Source organism: Fukomys damarensis, unplaced genomic scaffold, assembly GCF_012274545.1.
Source record: "Fukomys damarensis isolate Sample0158 unplaced genomic scaffold, DMR_v1.0_HiC HiC_scaffold_13, whole genome shotgun sequence".
NCBI classification, from domain to species: domain Eukaryota; kingdom Metazoa; phylum Chordata; class Mammalia; order Rodentia; family Bathyergidae; genus Fukomys; species Fukomys damarensis.
Genome location: NW_022900925.1, coordinates 27978905 through 27997717, shown reverse-complemented (window position 1 = coordinate 27997717; position 18813 = coordinate 27978905). Strand labels below are relative to the sequence as shown.

The 18813-nt window shown below is 51.7% G+C and overlaps 1 protein-coding gene across 8 annotated transcripts in view; it reads left to right on the top strand.

Annotated features, from left to right (window-relative positions):
• The window catches only part of Msi2 (musashi RNA binding protein 2), a 363233-nt gene that overhangs the window by 283072 nt on the left and 61348 nt on the right, over nt 1-18813 (top strand). For all 8 annotated transcript variants that reach the window (XM_010620230.3, XM_010620228.3, XM_033762960.1 and 5 more), the window contains one exon: nt 4957-5039. In XM_010620230.3, the coding sequence (XP_010618532.1) occupies nt 4957-5039 (83 nt within the window). The remainder of the gene's footprint in view (nt 1-4956; nt 5040-18813) is intronic.

The window sequence follows — 18813 nt, the reverse complement described above, 5'->3', positions numbered from 1 at the left end:
AGGTCATTATTACTTCCTGCCCCCTAGCTCTGCCAAGGCTCATGTTGAAAATGTACATCCATCAGATTGTTCAGAAGACTAGGATACCTTGAAAACACAAAGCTAAAAGAAGGAACCAGACCCCAGAGAACAATTACTGTTCTAGGCAAGTTCCTAGAGACACAGATTAGACAGAGGCAAACAGGGCCTGGGGAAGAGGACCAGGGAGTGGTTAATGGATGTAGGATTTCAGTTTGGGATGATGAAGAAGTTCCATCAATGAATGGTGGTGATGTCCACAGCAGTCTGACTGTCCTACTTGCCATTGGTTGGACACTCAAAAAATGTTATGACAGTAACTTTTATGTTGTATGTATTTTACCACCCCCCACCACCACCACCCAAAAAACAGAAAAGACTATAATGCCAAAAAGGGCTTTTCCACCTCCCACACCCATCTCCCTAAAGTTCTGACCCCGTTATTTTTTGTTCCTCTTCCTCAATTTAATTTGTTTACGGTGTTGTTCACCACTGAGTTACTAATCCATTGGAAATGATAATGCATCTGTGAAATAAAAATGATTATACGTTAAGGAATGACACTTATTGATAATTAAGTGTTTCATTGCCTCTTTGCTTCCCCAAATGGAATAAATAAACATTTTAGACATAATCAAGTTTGTTTTCTCTGTTCAGGTCCAACAGACTGAGATTGGTGAAATGATATAGATCTTTAAAATACTGCAAATGAGTCTTGACATCCCTGAATTGTTACGCATCCAGGGTACATAGTCTTGAAATCCTGGCTCTCTTCTTTAATCAGGAAAATCATTTTTGTGACACTCGCATTTTGAGTCCTATGGGGTTAGGGAAGGGAGCAGCAGAAGAGTATCAGAGTGAGAATCTGAGCTGATGCAAGGAGGTCTGCCCCCCTTCCTTCTCCTGCCTTTTAATTCCTGCCTCCCAGCTCCCTGCTCACCCTCTGTCTGAGCTTGGTGGCACAGAATGGGAAATTGGGCCACAGAGAGTCTTACACCATAGGGAGCCTGGCATTCACAGTGATTTTTGACATGGGCTGGAAAGGAGTTGGGTAGCAGCAGAAGACTTAACCTTGAGTACCTGTAGTGACATGATTTAGCCTGGCCAATATGCCAAGTTCAAGTACGTATGAGCACTTTGCGCGAGGTAGCTTCAAAACAGGCTGTGCTCTGGCCCATGAAGTGCCCAAGGGGGCACTGACTTTACATTCTTTCCAGGTAATCTGGATAGGGTTTGCTTGCCCATCTGTACTCACCTGCTGTTTCTAGTATGTTCCTTAAAATCTCGTGTGTTCGGAAGTGAGGATTTTGGAAGGTGACTGGATCATAGGTGTGTTACACTCAACCATGTGGGTTAATCCATTGATGAGTTCATAGCTGAAGGTGCTGCTAGCAGGTAGGGCCTGGTTGAAAGACATGGGTCACTGGGGGTGTGATCTGGAAAAGCGTGTTCTTGTTCTCAGCTCTTCCTTTCTTTCTGGGCCTCCTGGCTGCTTCCAAGGGTTGGGTAACATTCCTCTGTCACACCCCTCCCCCATACCATGGAGCCTGCCAACCATGGACTGAACCCCCTGAAACTGTGAGCCAAAATAAACCTCTCCTTTAAGTTGTAGATGTCTACTGTTTTGTGCCAGGGATGGGAGAGTGACTCATATGCTAGTCTTCCATCCCAGAGCAAGAGTCAGCAGGTTGGCTGAGGAGTTAGTATGTGGCCTACTTCTGTGGGGGTAGCTGAAACCTTTGCTGTGTTGGTGTCCACAGGCTTGGTGGCTTAATGCAACAGAAATTGATTTTCTCCTAATTCTGAAGGCGAGGGCGGTGCATCCTCGGGAGTTCTAGGGGTCATCTCTCCTGCTTCTCCCAGCATCTGGTGGCTCCAGCTTTTCTTACTGTTGGCCACACCACTCCGGTCTTTGCCTGGCTCTGCTTCACATGGCCTTTTCTGCTTCTCTGTCTTGACTTTTCATCTCCTAGTTCTCTTGTGAGGACAGCTGTCCTTGGACTTTAACTGCATTACATTTGCAAAATCTTTTTCCAAATAAGGTCGCAGTTGTAGGCTAGGACATGGATAGGTGTTTGGAGGGATACTATTCCACCCACTGCACTCCCCTTCATTAGCATCGAGGTCCCTGAAAACCTGGGCTTTGTTTTATTTGCAAGATGACCCGGTTTGGGTCTATACCAAAGAGGTGCCCTTCAAAGACAGGTGAGACCCACATGCTAGAAGCAAGGGATGTAAGGGAGGGGAAAAGCCCATCCAGAGGAGAGGCTATTTATATGGGGTCCTCTAACTTGAGCCTTTTAGAGAGTGAATTGCTGCAGAAGAGTCTCATTGGTCTCCACATCCTCTGCCCTGTGGGGCACAGGTGTGAGCCAGTCAATGCAGGAAGAAGGGTTGGGTCAAGCTCAAGGCAAAGCAGGGGGACTCCTTTGGATTAGCAAGATGCTCAGAGCCTGTGTTACCATCACTTAGCAAGAGTTCATGTTAGGGGGAGGGTCCATGGAGAAGGAGGCCCCAGCCCTGCCCTCCTCAGGGCACTCCGGCTTGAGGTCAGTGTTACCCCTCCTCTGTGTGTGTCTTTGGATGAGCTCTGAGTCCTGATCCCTTCCATACCCTGTAGGGTCGGTTAGGATCTGGACTCTAAGCAGATGGGCAGGATGAAGGGATTAACCAAAGAGATACAGGTCCTCACTGTGTGTTGGTGTGATGTTCTCTGCCTGATGGCAGATTTAAGGCTGGTTTTAAAGGCTCCTCCCAACCTGGTTTCCTGAAAACGGACCCCACGAGAGCGAGCTGAATATCCATGGAAAACCAAAGCGTGCTTGAAGAAGTGAGAAGAACACACAACTCAAAGCCCGAGAGAGATGCTTTGCAGTAATAAATGGGCTCAGGGGCCAAGGAGCCAGGAAGCTGTGCAACGCTGAATCTTTCTCTCCAGGGACCTGGTTAGGAGAGAAGATGTGAACCTGGAGCCTCATTTCAAACATCAGCTGATGCCTGCTTCATACCTCAGAGCTGACTGAGGACCCAGCTCTTTACCAGGTGTCACCAGGAGAGACGTGCGGACTTTGAGCCTCTGCAGCAAATATTTGTGTCCCTCATGATGTGGGTGACACCCTTGTATGACTACGGGGGGCTGGGCTGGATATCTTAGGATTGTTGGTCCCATAATTGGTGTGTGGTAACACACGACTTACGCTAAAGATCTTGGTTGTGTTTTGATGGTGGTCCTAGTCTTCCGTTTCACTGGAAATTGGGAGTATGGAGTGGCCTTCTTTTCCTTGAGAATCTCCTGAAGCCTGCAGGAGCTATAATGTAAGAAGAGCTCCACATTCCCTGGTTTTCTTTAGAAGATAGGGTTGGATTTAGAAGGTACCTGGTTGGATATATGACCCAGAAGGGACTTGGGAGGTTTTTTTCTGCACCTTGGGTTGCTGGGGACCCAGAGTTGACATAGAAACTTGAAAAAGAGGCATCTGTATTTTTCTCATTGGAAGGAAGCATTAATATTCATAATACATGAATAGCCATTCTGATTTCTGTCTTCCCATTTGAGCTTTGCATTTCACCAGTTTCATACCTTTGGAGGAGAGTGTGTTTTAGTTAGCCAAGGTTGCTATAACAAACACTATGGTTTGTAAATGTGTTTTTTCATATTTCTGGAGGCTAAAGGTCTGGGAACAGGGTGCCTGGCGAGGTCTCATTTTCTGACTTAGAGTTAACCACCTTCTTCTCATTGTAACCCCAATTGTCAGAGAGAGAGAGAAAGCCAGCTGTCATGGCAATAAAGGCAGTAATCCCGTTCGTGAAGACTCCATCCTCAGGATGAAATGACCTCTGTGGCCTCATGTCCTAATGCCTTGATGTTGAGAGTTAGGAGTTTGACGTACGAATGGGGACAGGCTGCCAGGAGACTTCAGTCCTCAGCAGAGGCCCTTGCTCAGGCTGGGATCCAAGGTGTGGGACTCATTTTACAGCAGCGCCAGCTTAATTTGCAGATGCAGAATGGGAGGTGCAGAGAGGGGACGGGGGCATCTGTAGAGATAAGGTAGCTGATCGGAACTGGAACCCAGGGCCTCTGCTTATCAGAGTGTCTGCCTGCGTACTTCCCCGTGATGGTACAGACACTGCAGCTGTGCTGTGGGTCTGTGTGATGCCACAGTGCTTACTGAGTGGGGTCACAGATGGGGCCGCATGCTAGAAACGCCGCCGGGGGTGGGAGAGAAGAAAGGAAGGGGCAGGAGGGTGGAGAGGGGCACTCTGGATGCTGAGCTGCTTTGCCTGCCGAAATCCTTCAGTGCAGCTTGTCTGGCAAAGCCGGTCTCCAGCAGAGTAAATACAGTGGGTAGCTGACGGGCTGACAGCATGCATCAGACAGTCTTAAACTGCCCCAAATCCACAGCGCTTTTGAAGCGGCGGTAGAAAAAGAATGCCTGCGCAGAACAGAGGCCTGCAACTTTTAATAGTTTCTTCCAGGCCTCAGGATGTCCTGATGAGGTATTAGAGGAAGTAATTCAGGAAGAAAGGACAAATAACTGCCTCCGTCTGGAGGCCGACCCGAGGGCTGGCCATTCCAGCTCGCGGAAAGCACAGGCATGGGCCCCGCAGTGATCCAAGAGCCTCCTGTTAGCCCACCCGCCTGCTTCTGCGCATAGCCTTGTAAATCACACACAAGTAAATTTCTCCTTTGCTGGGGGCGTATGTAAACCACACAGTGCCTGCTGCTTGTGAGTGAAATCATTAACTTTTCCTCACTGTCAGGAAGGATGTGGAGTACAAATTAGAACCATTGCCTTAACCTCAAAGCCCTCCCAGAGATCCGGCTACCTACCTCCGGATCAAGAGCCTGTCCTGACGCTGCAGGCTGTCAGAAGACCACATGGGCTGCCAGAACCAAACTCACCCTTCCTCTGTTTTCTCTTTCTCCTTTTCCTTTAGGGTTTGGCTTTGTCACTTTTGAGAATGAAGATGTTGTGGAGAAAGTCTGTGAGATTCATTTCCATGAAATCAATAATAAAATGGTAAGTTTAGAGGGCCTGCACTGAAGGGGGACCCCCCATCCCTGTGTGCACTGCCTGTCACCGATGTCGTGCGTGCCCGTGGGCAGAGCCAGGGGTGGGCATGACAGCAGCGGTCAGCAGGCTCTTTCTGTAAAGGGCCAAATAGTAGCTATTTTCAGCTTCAGGAGCCGTGCAAGACAGACTGTCACAGCCTTTCTCCAGCGTGGCGCAGAAGTACCCATAGGCCATTTGTACACGCATGAGTGAGTGAGTGGGGCTGTCTCTCCAAAGCTTTGTTTGTGAATACTAAAGGCTGAATTTTGCATCAGTTTCATGTCATAGATTTTTTTTTTTTTCATATTGTTGGGGCCTGAACCTCCTCCAAGGGCCCTGAACATGCTAGGCCAGTGCTGTAGCACTGAACCATACCTCCAGACCACAAGATACATTTTTTAAAAAACCATGTAAAGGCCATTTTTGCCTCATGGCACACAAACTGGATGGGGTGAAGGCTGGATGTGATCTGTGGGTTGTAGTTTGCTGATCCTAGGTTTTAGGGTGTGCTTTCGATGTTGACTTTTAAAAGGTGGGGATGTCCTAGACAGACTACCAAACTGTTTTTCTTTGGGCCCTGCTGGATAGTTACCACCACCACCCCGTGATCATTTAGATGTTTTCTGTCCTCATGATCAGCTGCCTGCTTCCCTTTCTTTGGCTCTTTGAAGATCCTCTTTCTGCCATTGTAACCTTGGGAGAAAGGAAGTTGGATAACTGGAATTCTGGGGCGCCAGATAGGCGACCCAGAGAAGTGGCCACCAGAGGGCGCCATGTTATGTGCAGCGTGCATCTGCTTGCCAGATTTCTGATGCTCCCCTCTCAAAGTTGAGTATTGGGTGAGAAGTCCCTTCTTTGTTGGTTTCAGAGAAATGGGCGCTCGGCAGGTGTTTCTGGAGCCATCAACAAGTTCTTCGCAGCACAAACATTTCGGTCGGCCTCCAAAGTCACCAGCCCCAAGAGAGGGCAGACCTGTGTCGGCTGCAGCTGTAACTTCGCTAGCTCCTCTCTTTTGTCAAAACATTCCTTGCTTCTGAAACATGCTTTCAGATATGCGTTGTATATTGGTCTGATATGTGTTCACCAACTTTAAATTCATTAATAGAGCTTTTAGTGTGGATAAGATCAAAGCAATCTGCTCAGCATGTGGTGCTACAGGTCTGATTCAATATTTGACTTGCTAATTTTTTCCCAGGGCACTAAAATCATATTGTTCATATTGTTCCTAGCCATCATATGCATCTGAAATGAAAATACTCTTTCTTTGCCTACTGGATGTTGGAAGCATCAGCACAGGTTAAAGTGGTTCAGGGGAAGAAAGTGTGTAAGACTAATGCAGTTTCTGTCGTAGGCTCTGTCTGTCCTCCAAATGCCATTGCCTTCTAGTTGGTACTTCATCATGGTGGGTGGGTCACTACTTGCTATTTTTAAAACTAGAGACACAGAGTACTTAAGCCTGAGCGCAGTGTCTGGATGCCCTGTTTATCCTAGCCGGTGTGTGCTACTGACAGGTTCTGCTGAAGGCTGCTGGGCAGCGGGGAATAGAAGAGGCAGCAGAGACCACAGGCGGATGCCCTTCTGTCCTGTCAGGACTTAATGGTTCATCAGGAAAGGCCCAGCACGAGCAAGAGACAGCTTCGTGTGCCACCTTGAATGCAAATGTGCAGTCTCTCACTACCAGCGGGCTTAGAAACGAGCCTAAGACATCAGTGGTGGGGAAGACTTTATCCTCCTCGCTGATGCATGGGGGAAACTGAGGCCCGAAATCTGACCCAGAGCTGCCCAGATAGTGAAGGAGCATAGGTCTTGAGCTTACTGGCCGCTAGGTAAACTGGTGTCTTAGCTGGGGGGTGGGAGAATAAATCCCCGCGTGACCCAGAGGCAATGAGGACGAAGAGAGATTCAGCCCTAGAAGAGGAATGAACGGGCTGGCTAAAAGCCACAAAGGTTTGCAGCTGCTTTTCCCAGTGTTGCGTGTTTGTCTTTGCCAGCTCTTCCCCCAGGTGGAGGTTACCTGTGTCAGGTACAGGAACAGGTGACTCCAGGGTGAGCTTCTGTTTTCTTATGAACCTGGGGCTAGTACTTATTCTTTAAGAAAATTAGCAAAAACGGAAGTAGAAAAAGGAGAGGGGCACTGTGGTTAGGATGCCAAGCTTTGGAGACACTGGTCCAGATTCCCAGCCCAGCCCCACCAACTGTGAGCTCCCCGTGGGAAGGCCCCAGACATCCTAAAGGGGGACCTGGCCTAGGCCACTGTACGTCACTGGGCTCCAGTAAAACAGGGCCAGTAGGGGTGGACACCACTGGGATATTGGAGGTTGGATGAGTTGCCATAAGCAGAGGGCTTACACGGTGCCTGTCCTGGGGCCCAGGAGAACACTAGCTCTTGCCATGATCCATGCCACTGTCCTTGGAAGATCTTTCTCCAGCCAGCTGCCCTTCCTCTGAGGAAGGGTGGAATTTAAAGGGAGTTGGTAGAAGAACCCACATCCTGAATCACTATAGAGTCTCTTCTGAGACTCAAAGAAAGGAAATGCGTTTAAATCGTGCTACAGGAACGAGAGAGCCAGGCACCTGAGAATTCTGCATCCACCAAGCAGGAAACCTGGTGGCCACTGAAATATACAAAGGAGTGTGTGTGCATGTAGGGTGCCATGGTTCTCCAACCTCTCCATCTCCTGGGCCTCGAGGGGGGCTGGCAAGTAGCTGAACCCCCTTAGCATGCTGACATACCGTTTTCGCATTATTCAGAGGTAAGGCAGGTCTCACTGCACATGGGTCATGAGATAGGACTTGAATCCAGGTCTTCTGATTCAATCGCACATGCCTGGCACTAAGTATGAATAGTTGTAAAATGAGTGAAGGATTTGGCGAGGAGCTCTGTGATTACAAGGCACGTAACAGCCCCTGCAGCTGCTTCCCACCTAATTTGGTGTTGAATCTCGTGTACACTTTTTAGAGTGAGGTCCCTTCCCCACCATGCACCGTGCAGACAGCCAGAGTGGGCCTGAGTGCTCCTGCCTGCCGGGGCCAGGAGAGCAATCTTGGGGAAGCCAGGATCACAGAGACCCCCATTTCTCACTCGCTGTACAAGGCCCTGCCTTATACAAGTCATGGCCAAGGCAGGGCAGAGGGTTGGCCAAAAAGACCCCACCCTGAAAGCTGATGTTTTTAGGTATAAATGACGTACTCCGATAAACACTTGGTTTATCTCAGTTAATTCTCATGTTCACACTGGTATAGGTGCTAATCATTATCCTCATATTACTAATAGGCAAGTACCCACAAGGCAGTACTTCCTCTCTGGGCCAAGAGGCACTTTGTAGTCCAGACCTCTGGACTACAGATCTCCCAAGGCTGCTGAGAGTCCTTTCCTCCGCAGCTGTATTGTGGCCCCCGTGGTTCCTTGGTCTCCTAGCAGGAGAAGGTAGAAGCAAAGGCCCACGGGAGCCCGCATTGGTCTGGCCAGGGAGAAGGGCCAAGTTCAGGTTTAGAATCCAGTCAACCGCAAATCTCCAAGTCTCTCCCTTCACTGTCCCAAAGGCAGATGAGCAAGGAGCATGGCTGGGGTGTTGGCTGCCCCCAGAGCTCAGGGACCAGCCTGAAAGAACTGAGGCTAGGCCCCAGCCAGAGAGAAATGTAAATGTGGCTCTTTATCAGTAAACACACAAATGCACACGTGCAGCTGCCTCGTGACCCTCCAGAGAGGGGCTCCTCCTGGCCACTGAGCCCCAGCACGGGTGCAGCTAATAACGCCTCCTGCTGCAACCCCCTGATTGAAGCAGCCCCCGAGCAGCAGGGACACTCGCTTGATTAGTCGCCAGAGCCCAGCCTCCAAGCAGCCCCCTGATGAGCTACGCAGCTGCAGGAAAGAAAGTGGGACTTCACAAAGCACCAGCTCCAGGTTTCCTCAAGGCCTGGCTTGGGCCCACCTCAAAATGATGTTGGGGAGGCGCTGACACCCTCCTTGGGCAAGAACTCTTGAAGGATACAGTTTGAAGGGGCTCAGGGCAGAGCATTTCCCACCCTCATTCAGCAGAAAGGAAGTGGTGCTTGCTTCGCTGGGGAGGGGCCCGCTCTCATTTCAGAGGGACCCCTAGAGTTCAGAGCAGAGGGGCTTCCCTGGGGAGGCGGAGCTTGGAAAATCTAGCTTTCTGTAGCTGATGAATATAAGGAAGAGTTTTTTGTTTTTTTGCTTTGTATGAGGATTACTATGGGGTTCCTTTAAACAACTCATGGGTACAGCGACTTTGTCCCCTGTTGTCTTGGAGCCAAAGGAGGCCTGGGCCCTGGTTGTTGGTGTGTGGCTGCCCCAGCGGCGCGGCAGCCCCTGGGAGCTGGTCAGGAATGCGGTCTCAGGGCACACGCAGACCCCCGTTTTGGGAGCTGTGAGCTGACAAACCTCATGATTTGTGTGCACATTAAAGTCGGAGAAGCACCAGGCGAGGATCACTGCTAATGATGGATAACATGGGAGCTGTGGGCCATAAATCGTCCACCCAGAGTCAGGAGGAAGGCACGTGGAGGGAGGGGAGCGTGGAGCTGGCTTGGGCCAGCGTGGTTCCTCCCTTCCTTTATGGTCAGAGAGAAACTGGTTGTCCCTGAGGAAGGTCCCTGTGCCTGGGATCCCGCTGGTGCCAGCATATCCTTCCCTCTGAATGTCGCAGAAGACCCCACGTATGGAGAGAGGACTTGATCCTCCGGGTGACGGGCCCATGTCCTCATCCTCACCTTGAGACCTGCTGGGTCTTGCAGAGGCAGTGAGAGCTTTGGAACCTGAGTCTGAATCCCAGGTCCCCCACTGGTTATCCTGTGACCCCCAGCAAGACCCCCCCCACCTGTGTGCCGAGCTAGAAGCATGAGAAAGCTGCCTTTTGCTGCTTGGGGTCTGGCTGGCTCTCTTGTCTGTGTGTAATCTGGAAGACTGGGTAATCTGAAGGCTGGCGGGATCAGTGGTGACAGCAAGTGACCTCCCTGTGGCGTAAGCCAGGGGCCAACGAAGTTTCTGTAAAAGACCAGACAGTAAATATTTGAAGCTTCGAGGGCCATATGGTCTCTGTCACAGCTATTCAGCTCTGTCACTATAGGCAAACACAGCCGAAAACAATATGTAAATGAGCAGGCGTGGCTTACACAAAAGAAACCTTATTTACAAAAACAGGCCCTGCTGCATTTGGCCTGCTGGCCATAGTTTGCAAGTGCTGGTCCTAAACCAGCCCAGCATGGAGCATAGTGGTTCCGTGTTGCTTGTTCCAGGGGCCTTAGGGAAGGTTTCTAGGCAAGTGATTAGCCAGGTTCACTGTCGGATGCTTTATGAGAAGCAGAGAAGAGTGGGGTGTCCCAGATAGAAGTGGGGTATGGTAGCGGCCTGCAGAAAGTGTCAGATCCTTGGCTCTTAGGGGAGGGAGCCTCCAAGTACTGAGCAGAGTGAAGCAAAGGTCAGAGGAGGTGCCATCGACCTGAGAGGCCTTCCTGGCAGCCGCGCCACAAACCCTCACTGCCATTTAAGCAACTTTGTAACTGAAGGGAATTAGCTTCTGTGCTTGGGCTCCCTGCTCCCCTTCCTGTACAGACGGCCATGGTGGTGCGTGCTTCAGAGAGTCTTGCCACTCTGGGTTTGGGCAGGGCTGGGAACAGACCCAGGCCGTAGCATGCTTGGTAAGTGTTATGTCCCTTGCATATCAGCTTCAGCATTCTTAACATTGCCTTGATGGAGCAAGTATGGACTCCTGGAGGAAAGAGGTCCCGACAGGTGGTAAGAGTGAGTGAAATGCAGGGCGCAGGCCAGGCAAGATCCATCCTGAGTCAACTCTGCAAGGAGGAGGCGTGAGAAGAGGTCCTAGGAGAGGAGGGGGCGCACATCCTCTGGAGCAGAGAAGCTGAGTCAGCCCATGGCTGAATCATCCGGGGGGAGGTTCCAGAGGACCCACTGCCAAGAGCAAGACCTGGCGCCATCTCAGCCTGGCCTCCTTCGGCTCAGGGCACATCTGGGAAACTGATCCTGAAAACAGGGCTCTGGGGAGGGAGAAGAGACCCGGAGAAGGCTCCTGTGCATGCCGAGCCCAGGGTCTTCCTGTGCCTGGGTGGACATCTGGGCTCTGCCCCTGGCAGACTGGGCATCCCCTCCCTTCCCAGCTCCCCCCAGCCCCCTCGACTGAATGCTCATCCGGGAGCCTGCCCAAAAGTGGCAGTGGTAGCGGGTGGGTGGTGTGGGTGGAGTGAACTGGCTCTGTGTTCGCCCTCCTATTTGTAGCATTGTTCTCACTCGTAAGCTAATTTTAGCCATCCATTCTGCTTCTGTTGCCATTTATAAAATGAGAATGTCAAATGCAATATTAAACAAGCAGGATGAAGGCAAAAAAAAAAAAAAAAAAGGAAATGCCAGAGAGGCATTTAATAAATGAATCCCATGTTTACGTGGAGAGGGAGGGATCCTGTGCCCACGCGTCGCACACGCATGCACGGGCGTGCAGTTTGTGTACGGGTTGTGTTAATGAGCGCAGAGTGATCTGTGTTGGGGAGGCAGAGGGTGGGATGCCTGGTAAATGTGTGTTGCTCTTTAGGCAGAAGCAATTTAGCCTGCAGGGAGGGGCCTCCAGCGGCGTGGTTTCTGGCCTGCTGGCCCTTCACCCGTCCTCCAGCCAGGTCCATGCGGGGAGGGACGGGGCAGTGTCCTGCGCCTGCAGCCTCCTGCTTGCCCCGCCATAACGTGTGGGTTTGTAAGAGGGCAGCACTGGGAGGGGCACACCTTCCCTTCTGCCTCTTTCTCAGGGACAAAAGTCCGAGGCCCGCCCTTCCACGACTTCTTGGAGCTGCTCTGCCAGGCATCCAGGGAGGTTCAAGCTAATGCTCAAGCCACACTCTTCTGTGCTGTCTTTTAAATGATAAATGAGGCCAGTTGCAGGGTGTCTGGCGAAGACCCTGGTGGGCTGGGGGAGGCACCTACTGCCTTCTGACAGGATTTGGGCACCTCCTGGAGGCTCAGATTGCTTCCTACTTTGAAATGCCCTTGCAGGTGCCCAGAAATACAGGGAACAGCTGCAGTTGCTGCCATCAGCTCCCCCACCCCACCCCTGAATAGGGTCTCTATTCTGCACACCTTGCTGTGCCTGCCTGGAGATGGGGAACCGCCCAGGTGGCAGGTGGCAGGGGAGGGAGGTTAGGGACAAGGGCTGAACCCTCGGGGAGGGGCTGCTCTTTTCTCTCTTTCTTGTCCCTCCTGGCCTTTGGAATGTTCAAGAGCACCAGTGTGAGCTGCCTTTGTCACCCTTGCTGCAACTCATCCAGACTCCGTGTGGAGCAGGGGAAGGTGTGACGCACCCACTCTCCAGGGCAGCATTGTGTGGGATCAGCTCACTACAGCTGCCGGCTTGTGGGGCAGGGATCTCACAGGGGAGGAAGTGCTGGGAGAAGTCAGCTGCCCTTGGCGCTCAGAGCAGGCAAGGGGAGCAGGGATTGGAAGCCTGGAGACTTAGCCACTAGGTGACTCTGCTGAATGACAGACAAGGCCCCCACCTGCCCTCCCATCGGGGTGGAAGGGCTGCACTTATTAGGGTGTGTGTCTCAGACAGTGTTGGGGAGCAGCTCCTCTGCACCCACTGCCCAGACTCTGCACATCTCCGAGGAAAACGTCCAGGCCCATGCCCGGCCCTGCCTGGTAAATAGTAGGTGCTTAATATTATTGGTTTATGGCCTACTTCACTTTGCCATCACTGATTTTAATAAAACACTGAGCGGAGAGGAAACAGTGGATGAAATTAATTCTCTGAGTGGTGAGGAAATTAATTTTGGAAGCAAGAGTCAGGAATGACTTTGGGGAAGAAATAAGCATCCAGTTGGGCCTGAAGGGTCAGGAATGGGGAGGAAGGGAGGGAGAGGGGGGTTTTGAAGTTGGGGACCTGCATGCAGTTGAACCTCAGTGGTGCTTTTGACCACAGGCAGGCCATTCCTCAAAGCCTCAGTTGTCAGCCGGGGGTTAATAAGGCAACCTCACAGAGGACATGGGGCCTCCATTCCATGAGGGACTCGATCGAGAACAGCGGACACTTCGAGGACTCCTGGCTGCCATGCATCGAGTCTGATGTCCGTTGCATGCATAGCAGACAGTATCTTGCTAATCACACGCGTGCACCTGACATGTTATGCACGCACTCACACACAGAGACTTCGTGACTGCCCAGCATGTGGAGGGTGCTCAGTAAACACCAGGCCCCTGCCTCCCCAGAGCAATCCTGAGTCAAGAAATCCTAGATTTCCCACAGGACTCGGCGCTTCTCCCCAGTGGGTCCAAGCTGCGTGTGACAGGTCCATATCCCCTGAAGACAGATGTTCTTGCTGGCCGCCACCACCCCCTCCACTGGCAGGTCCATTGCGATCTGCAGGGTCACCCTTCCTCCATAGGTCCTGGTGGGTCCCCTTTCCGTGGAGACCTCTTTGCAGTAGAACAAGGCAGGGTGTCAGATCAGGCAGGTCCTCTGTGCCTGGCCACCTGAGAGGAACAGGCGCCGATCTTTCTTCTGCTTGCCTCCAGTGGTAGCAGCAACCACCTGGAAAGCCCAGCTGGGTTTGTAGAGGGCAGAAGGGTCTGCACATGAGGGAAAGGTACCACAAAGTGCCGCTGCCAAGGTTTCCTGGGCCCTGATTGCTGTCCTCCACCCCCAGCCAATGACATGTTTCCAGACTTTCCCCTTCCCAGGCCTGTCCTCACCTGGTTGTGATTCCATCCTGCCTCTGGTCCTGGGTGAGAAGAGCAACTCCATGTAATCCGAACCCTGGAACAGACCCTAGGACCGAGAAGAGGTGGCCTGACTCTGAAGGCCACACAGGGAGTGGTGGTCCTAGGGCCATCTCAATTGGGAAATCTGCATGCACAGAGCAGAGGGACGTCTGCGGGGCCTCCCTGCGTCTCAGAGACCTGTACATTCTGCCCCTCACCTGGTCACTCTATATACCTCTATCTGTGCTCAGAAGGGCCGGTGCTGGTTAACACCCTGCTCTTGCCATCTTGGAACTCTACAGCATCGTCGAAGGAGGGTCCTTCATCTGTCTTCCTGTGTGGGGTGGAGTCTGGGCCAGGTGGAGCCAAACCTGCCTGGTCTTCCCTGTTTTGTCAGCTCCTTGGAGCAGGTCTCCTCCAAGTCCTGGTGACAAACCCAAAGAGCCCTGCAGAGGGTCTTGCAGTCCGTGGGGTCCAAGAAAGAACCAGAATCTGCAGGGACAGGGCATAGGTCCTTGCTCAGGAGGCAGGCAGGCCAGGGGGAGGTGTGTGTTATGTGGTCTCAGATAGTGGAGACCACATACCTGGAGAGTTCTGGCTTGGTTCTGGGTAGGACCCTGAGTCTTCTCTCTTTCATGCATCTCCCTTTTGCTTTGTTGGCTCCCTGGGCAGTGCTCAGGGGCTCATGGCCAGAGGAGATAGTTGGCTTGGACCTTCAGAGAAGCGGTGTTTGCCTGGAATTCACCAGAGCTGGCTGGGCAGGAGCTGCAGCTGGACTGGGGAGGAAGCCACAGGCGAGTCTGGGTCAGGCCTCTTGGGCCTGTTGGGAAGTTCCCTGAAAGGACAGGACGGCCCCCAGCCCCAGTCCTCTGCTGCCTCCCCTTCCTACAAGCCACCCAGACAGTCAAGGCCAATGTCTGTACACTGGGGAATTTGATCCTGTCTCCCTGGAATCGCTTCTAACACGACCTGTCAGCCGTGAGGAATGAAGCCACACACACTGGCCCAAAGGGCCGGACAGAGCCTCCTTGTTCTGGGGGTCCATCAAGGCTGCAGGGGCAGCTTGGGTTCCCTCTGGCCCCCAGGGCTGCGTGCTGACTGGGGCTTTGTAGAGACCACAGGAAAGAAAAGCCTTTTCATTTCCCAGTGTGTGGCCCCTCCTCACGTTCACCTGTCCCCAAAGACGCTAGCGGAGAGCTTGCCCTCTCTTAGGACTTCGGGTTGCTTGGGCAAGAGGGGACGCTTAGAGTGGCTGCCAGGAAGCCATCCCCCTCAGAGCTCCGGCACCCGTGCCAAAAGTCGAAGCCAGGTGCCAGGGTCAGGCCGTAGTGCAGGGCATGCTCCCCTGACGTGGGCCTTAACTCTTAAGCAGACCAGGGTTCACATCCCAGCCCCACTGCCCATGGATTAGGTCTGCACTACATCTTTGGTCTCCGAAGTCTGGGCCTCAGTTTCCTGTTCTAAAAGATGTGTGTATATAGCTTTAAAGGACAGGACTGGTCCACTGCCACGGCAGAAATGTGGAAGGTTAATAGAGAATCATATCAACATTAAGTGCCCTGAGACTGATAAATGCTGTGGTTACATCAGAAAGTGCCCTCGGGTTTAGGAAATGCAAACCCAACAGCTGACTCTCAAGTGGGGAAATACAGACATCTACAGATACAGACAGATGTGCAAAGGAGAACGAAGGCAAAAGGGGTGCAATAGTAGCAGTGGGTGAATCCGATAGAATAGTGCACAAGTAGGTTGTCTGCAGATCTTCCGTATGTTTGAGATTATTTCACAAAGAATTAGAAGTAACAGACCTCTGTGCTGAGTCGTTTTGTGTGCTGATTGGAAGAGTCCACCCCCACCCGGACAGCAGCATACACAAGAGCATAGTGACCCCAAGTTCAGGTCCCCTCAGGCCTCGGGCGTGTCCTCCAGGAGCAGACTGCTGCCCTGGTTGTCCTGGGGTAGAGGCTTCCATTCCATCCTTATTCTGAAGCTGTTGCCGTGAGGAATACAGGAAAACCCACCCTTTCCTTCCAGGCCAGTGTCAAGGAGAGCAGGATATTTAGAGAATGCAATTTTTAAACATCCCAGCTACAGTGAAGCAGTTGACACATCCCTGGCATCCGGCCCCTGGCGTGAGGTGGTTTTGTGGCTTTGCCAGCTGTGGTGTTTGGAGATGGAAGCCATACGTTTCCGGTGTGACCTCTGAGTCTCTCACCGGCACCAGTGCACATGGAATGTCCTGCTCACCCCTTGCCCTCTCATCAGCCTGCTGTCTTTAGTTACCATCGAAAGCAGTAGCAGTGGCAGGCGTTGTGAGAAGCAGTCGATGGTGGAGACTTGGAGCTAGACCTGGAGGTGTTCCTGTCCCTGTGATGGCCCTGTGAGAAGTACCTTGGGAGCCACTTTTTTGTGTGTGTGGTGGGAGAACACAGCATATACAGGGGTCTTAAGGAGTAGCCCAGAAGCAGCTAAAGGAGGAGGGTGGTCGCCATAATAACTACCTCAAGCTCTGTTTCTAATGGCTGTGGGGAGGGGCTGCAGCAGGATAGGGATAGGCGTTCCCATGCCCTGCCCTCTGCTCCACAGAGAGAGAAGCCCTCTGTGCCCACTGACCCAAGAACCCGGCCAGCCAGACGCCAGGTCCAAGGAGTGCCTCCCTGCCCTATCTGCTCACCTTCACTGATGCCGTGTGGTAGCCAGCTCCAGACCTGGCCCATAGATCTCAGCCTCCTGGGGTTTGCGCCCTTGTGTGCTGTCTTCTGACGCCAGATCTAGGCTGGCTCTGTGGGACTGTAGAATGTGGCGGAGGTAGCCTGTGGGAGTCCCCAGGCGACATCAGGAGAAGCCTTACAGCTTCTCTCTGAGTCACTTGGAATGACAGCCCTCTTGGAACTCGGCCACCATGCTGTGAGAACAGATGCCCTGGAGAAGCCATGGGTGCACCCCTAACAGCATTCCTGGGCCTCCAGCCCAGTCGGGGCTTTCTCTGGCTCCAGCCACAGCCACCGTCTGACCACAGGCAGGAGCCCCCTGAGTCCAGTCAGCTCCTGCACCATGAGCAAGAATGATCAATGATTGCCTGAAGCCACCAAGTTTAAGAGTGGCTTGCTGCACAGCAGTTGGTGTTTGGAATATGGTCTGTGGCCCAATGACTACATCCATGACTAGGACCATGAGGTGGACTGCTTTTTCCCATTTGGGCTCCCTTTCTACCATGCCAAGCTTTCTAGCTTGCACAGGGCCCCAGGGAGGATGACCCAAATGTGGTCTAAGCCCAGGGACTACAGAAATGGCAAGCGGTGATTTGTTATGTGACTATTTGTGTTAATCTTTGGAGAACAAGACAGAAGGAGCTGGTTCTTTCTCTAGGAATGAGCGCTCTCAGAGGTAGAGATGCACCCTGTTTATCATAGTGTCCCCCAAAGCTTAGTGCTTGCCAGGCACATCGAGTTCCTCCGCATGATTGAATTAAGTTGCCTGAGTCTCCAGGAGCAGCGGGGCTGCCTGGGTGGCCTTCTGGTCTGAGAAATCTTTCAAGAGGCCTTCAGCACAGGCCAGGCCAGGATAGGCTCGCCCTGTGCCACTGCCTCTCCCTGTCGCTCAAATGCCCAGAACAGGCCGGGGTCCCCCACAGAACGCGTGTGCCATGGCTCCTGGCCTTGGGGAGCACACACCGTTCAACACGGTGGGCAGTGGACAGAACTTGTGTGGTTGGTGCTGCCCAGAACGCCGCCACCAGAGACAGAGCAGAATTAAACCGAGCTGCCAGCCTTGTTCCATGAGAGGAAGGTAGGTGGGTTTGTTTAAAATACTCCCATTACAGTCAGTTAACCTTTATGTTCCCTAAATGAAAATTGTATAAACCTGAAATTTTCGTTGATCATGTTGCCTAGGAACCGGCAGCAGGTTTTCATAAGACAATGCAATAGATTGTCACCGATAGGGCTATTAGGAAGTGAGCTGGTTAGCGGCATTATTCCCCATCCTGGTGTCGCTTGGGTAATTATCTGTCTGCCTGTACGGGGCACGCCCATCTTCCCCTGCTGGAGCAGGTTCATGCAAATGAAATTTCTCGGCTGCTTCTCTCCGCGTCCCCTGGGGGCTTGGAGTTGAGATGCCAGCCACCCCTGGGCTTATGAGAAAAATCTAAAAGACCCAATTTGGGTGAATTTATTTCTTTTTAATCACCTTTCCCCGCTACTTGCAACAGTAATACCCTAATAGCCCTATTGGTGACAGCCTCTTGCATTGTCTTATGAAGACATGGCGCTTGTTCCTAGCAGAAAACTTAGAAGATAAATGGTAACAGACCTTCACAATGGGAAAATTTTTGAAAGCCACTCTAAGAAAACTGGTAAAGCTTTTTAGTAGTTTTTTGTTTCTATGCTATATAGATGTGTGTGTGTGTGTATGTGTGTGTGTGTGTGTGTATGTTTCATTTCTACAAAGTCACTGTAATTTGCTTTTTTGTCTCCTGCAGTTGGGTGACCAGCTGTCATGTTTTGTCTGGGACTGAGGAACGTCTCAAAACCAGTGCATTTTATCATTAGGGTGCTTTTCTATAGCTGTGTAGCATTTAGTCAGTATGGCTGGACCAAAGTAGCTTAACCAATGCTCTGTTCTTGGACTTTTCTGACATGTCTGGGTTTTTGTTTTGGGTTTTTTTCCCACCATTAATGCTTCCAGAGACTAGCCTCATCCGTAGGTCTTGCAGCATAAATTCCTAGTAGGGTGTGCACATTTGTAGCTTTTGATAGATTGTCAGGTTGTCATCCTGAAACAGTAGGTGCAATAACCAGGTGTGATGGCCAACACAACACCTGTCATCCCAGCACTCAGGAGGCCGAGGCAGGAGGATCACCAAGAGTTCAAGACCAACCTGGGCACCATAGTGAGTTCAAGGCCAGTCTGAACTCCAGAGTGAGGCCCTATCAAAAGAACAAAAAATATGTGCAGTTTCCTCCCTTGTTTCCCTGCAGAAACCCTGACATTGTACATTCATCACTGCCAATCTGATGGAGGAAA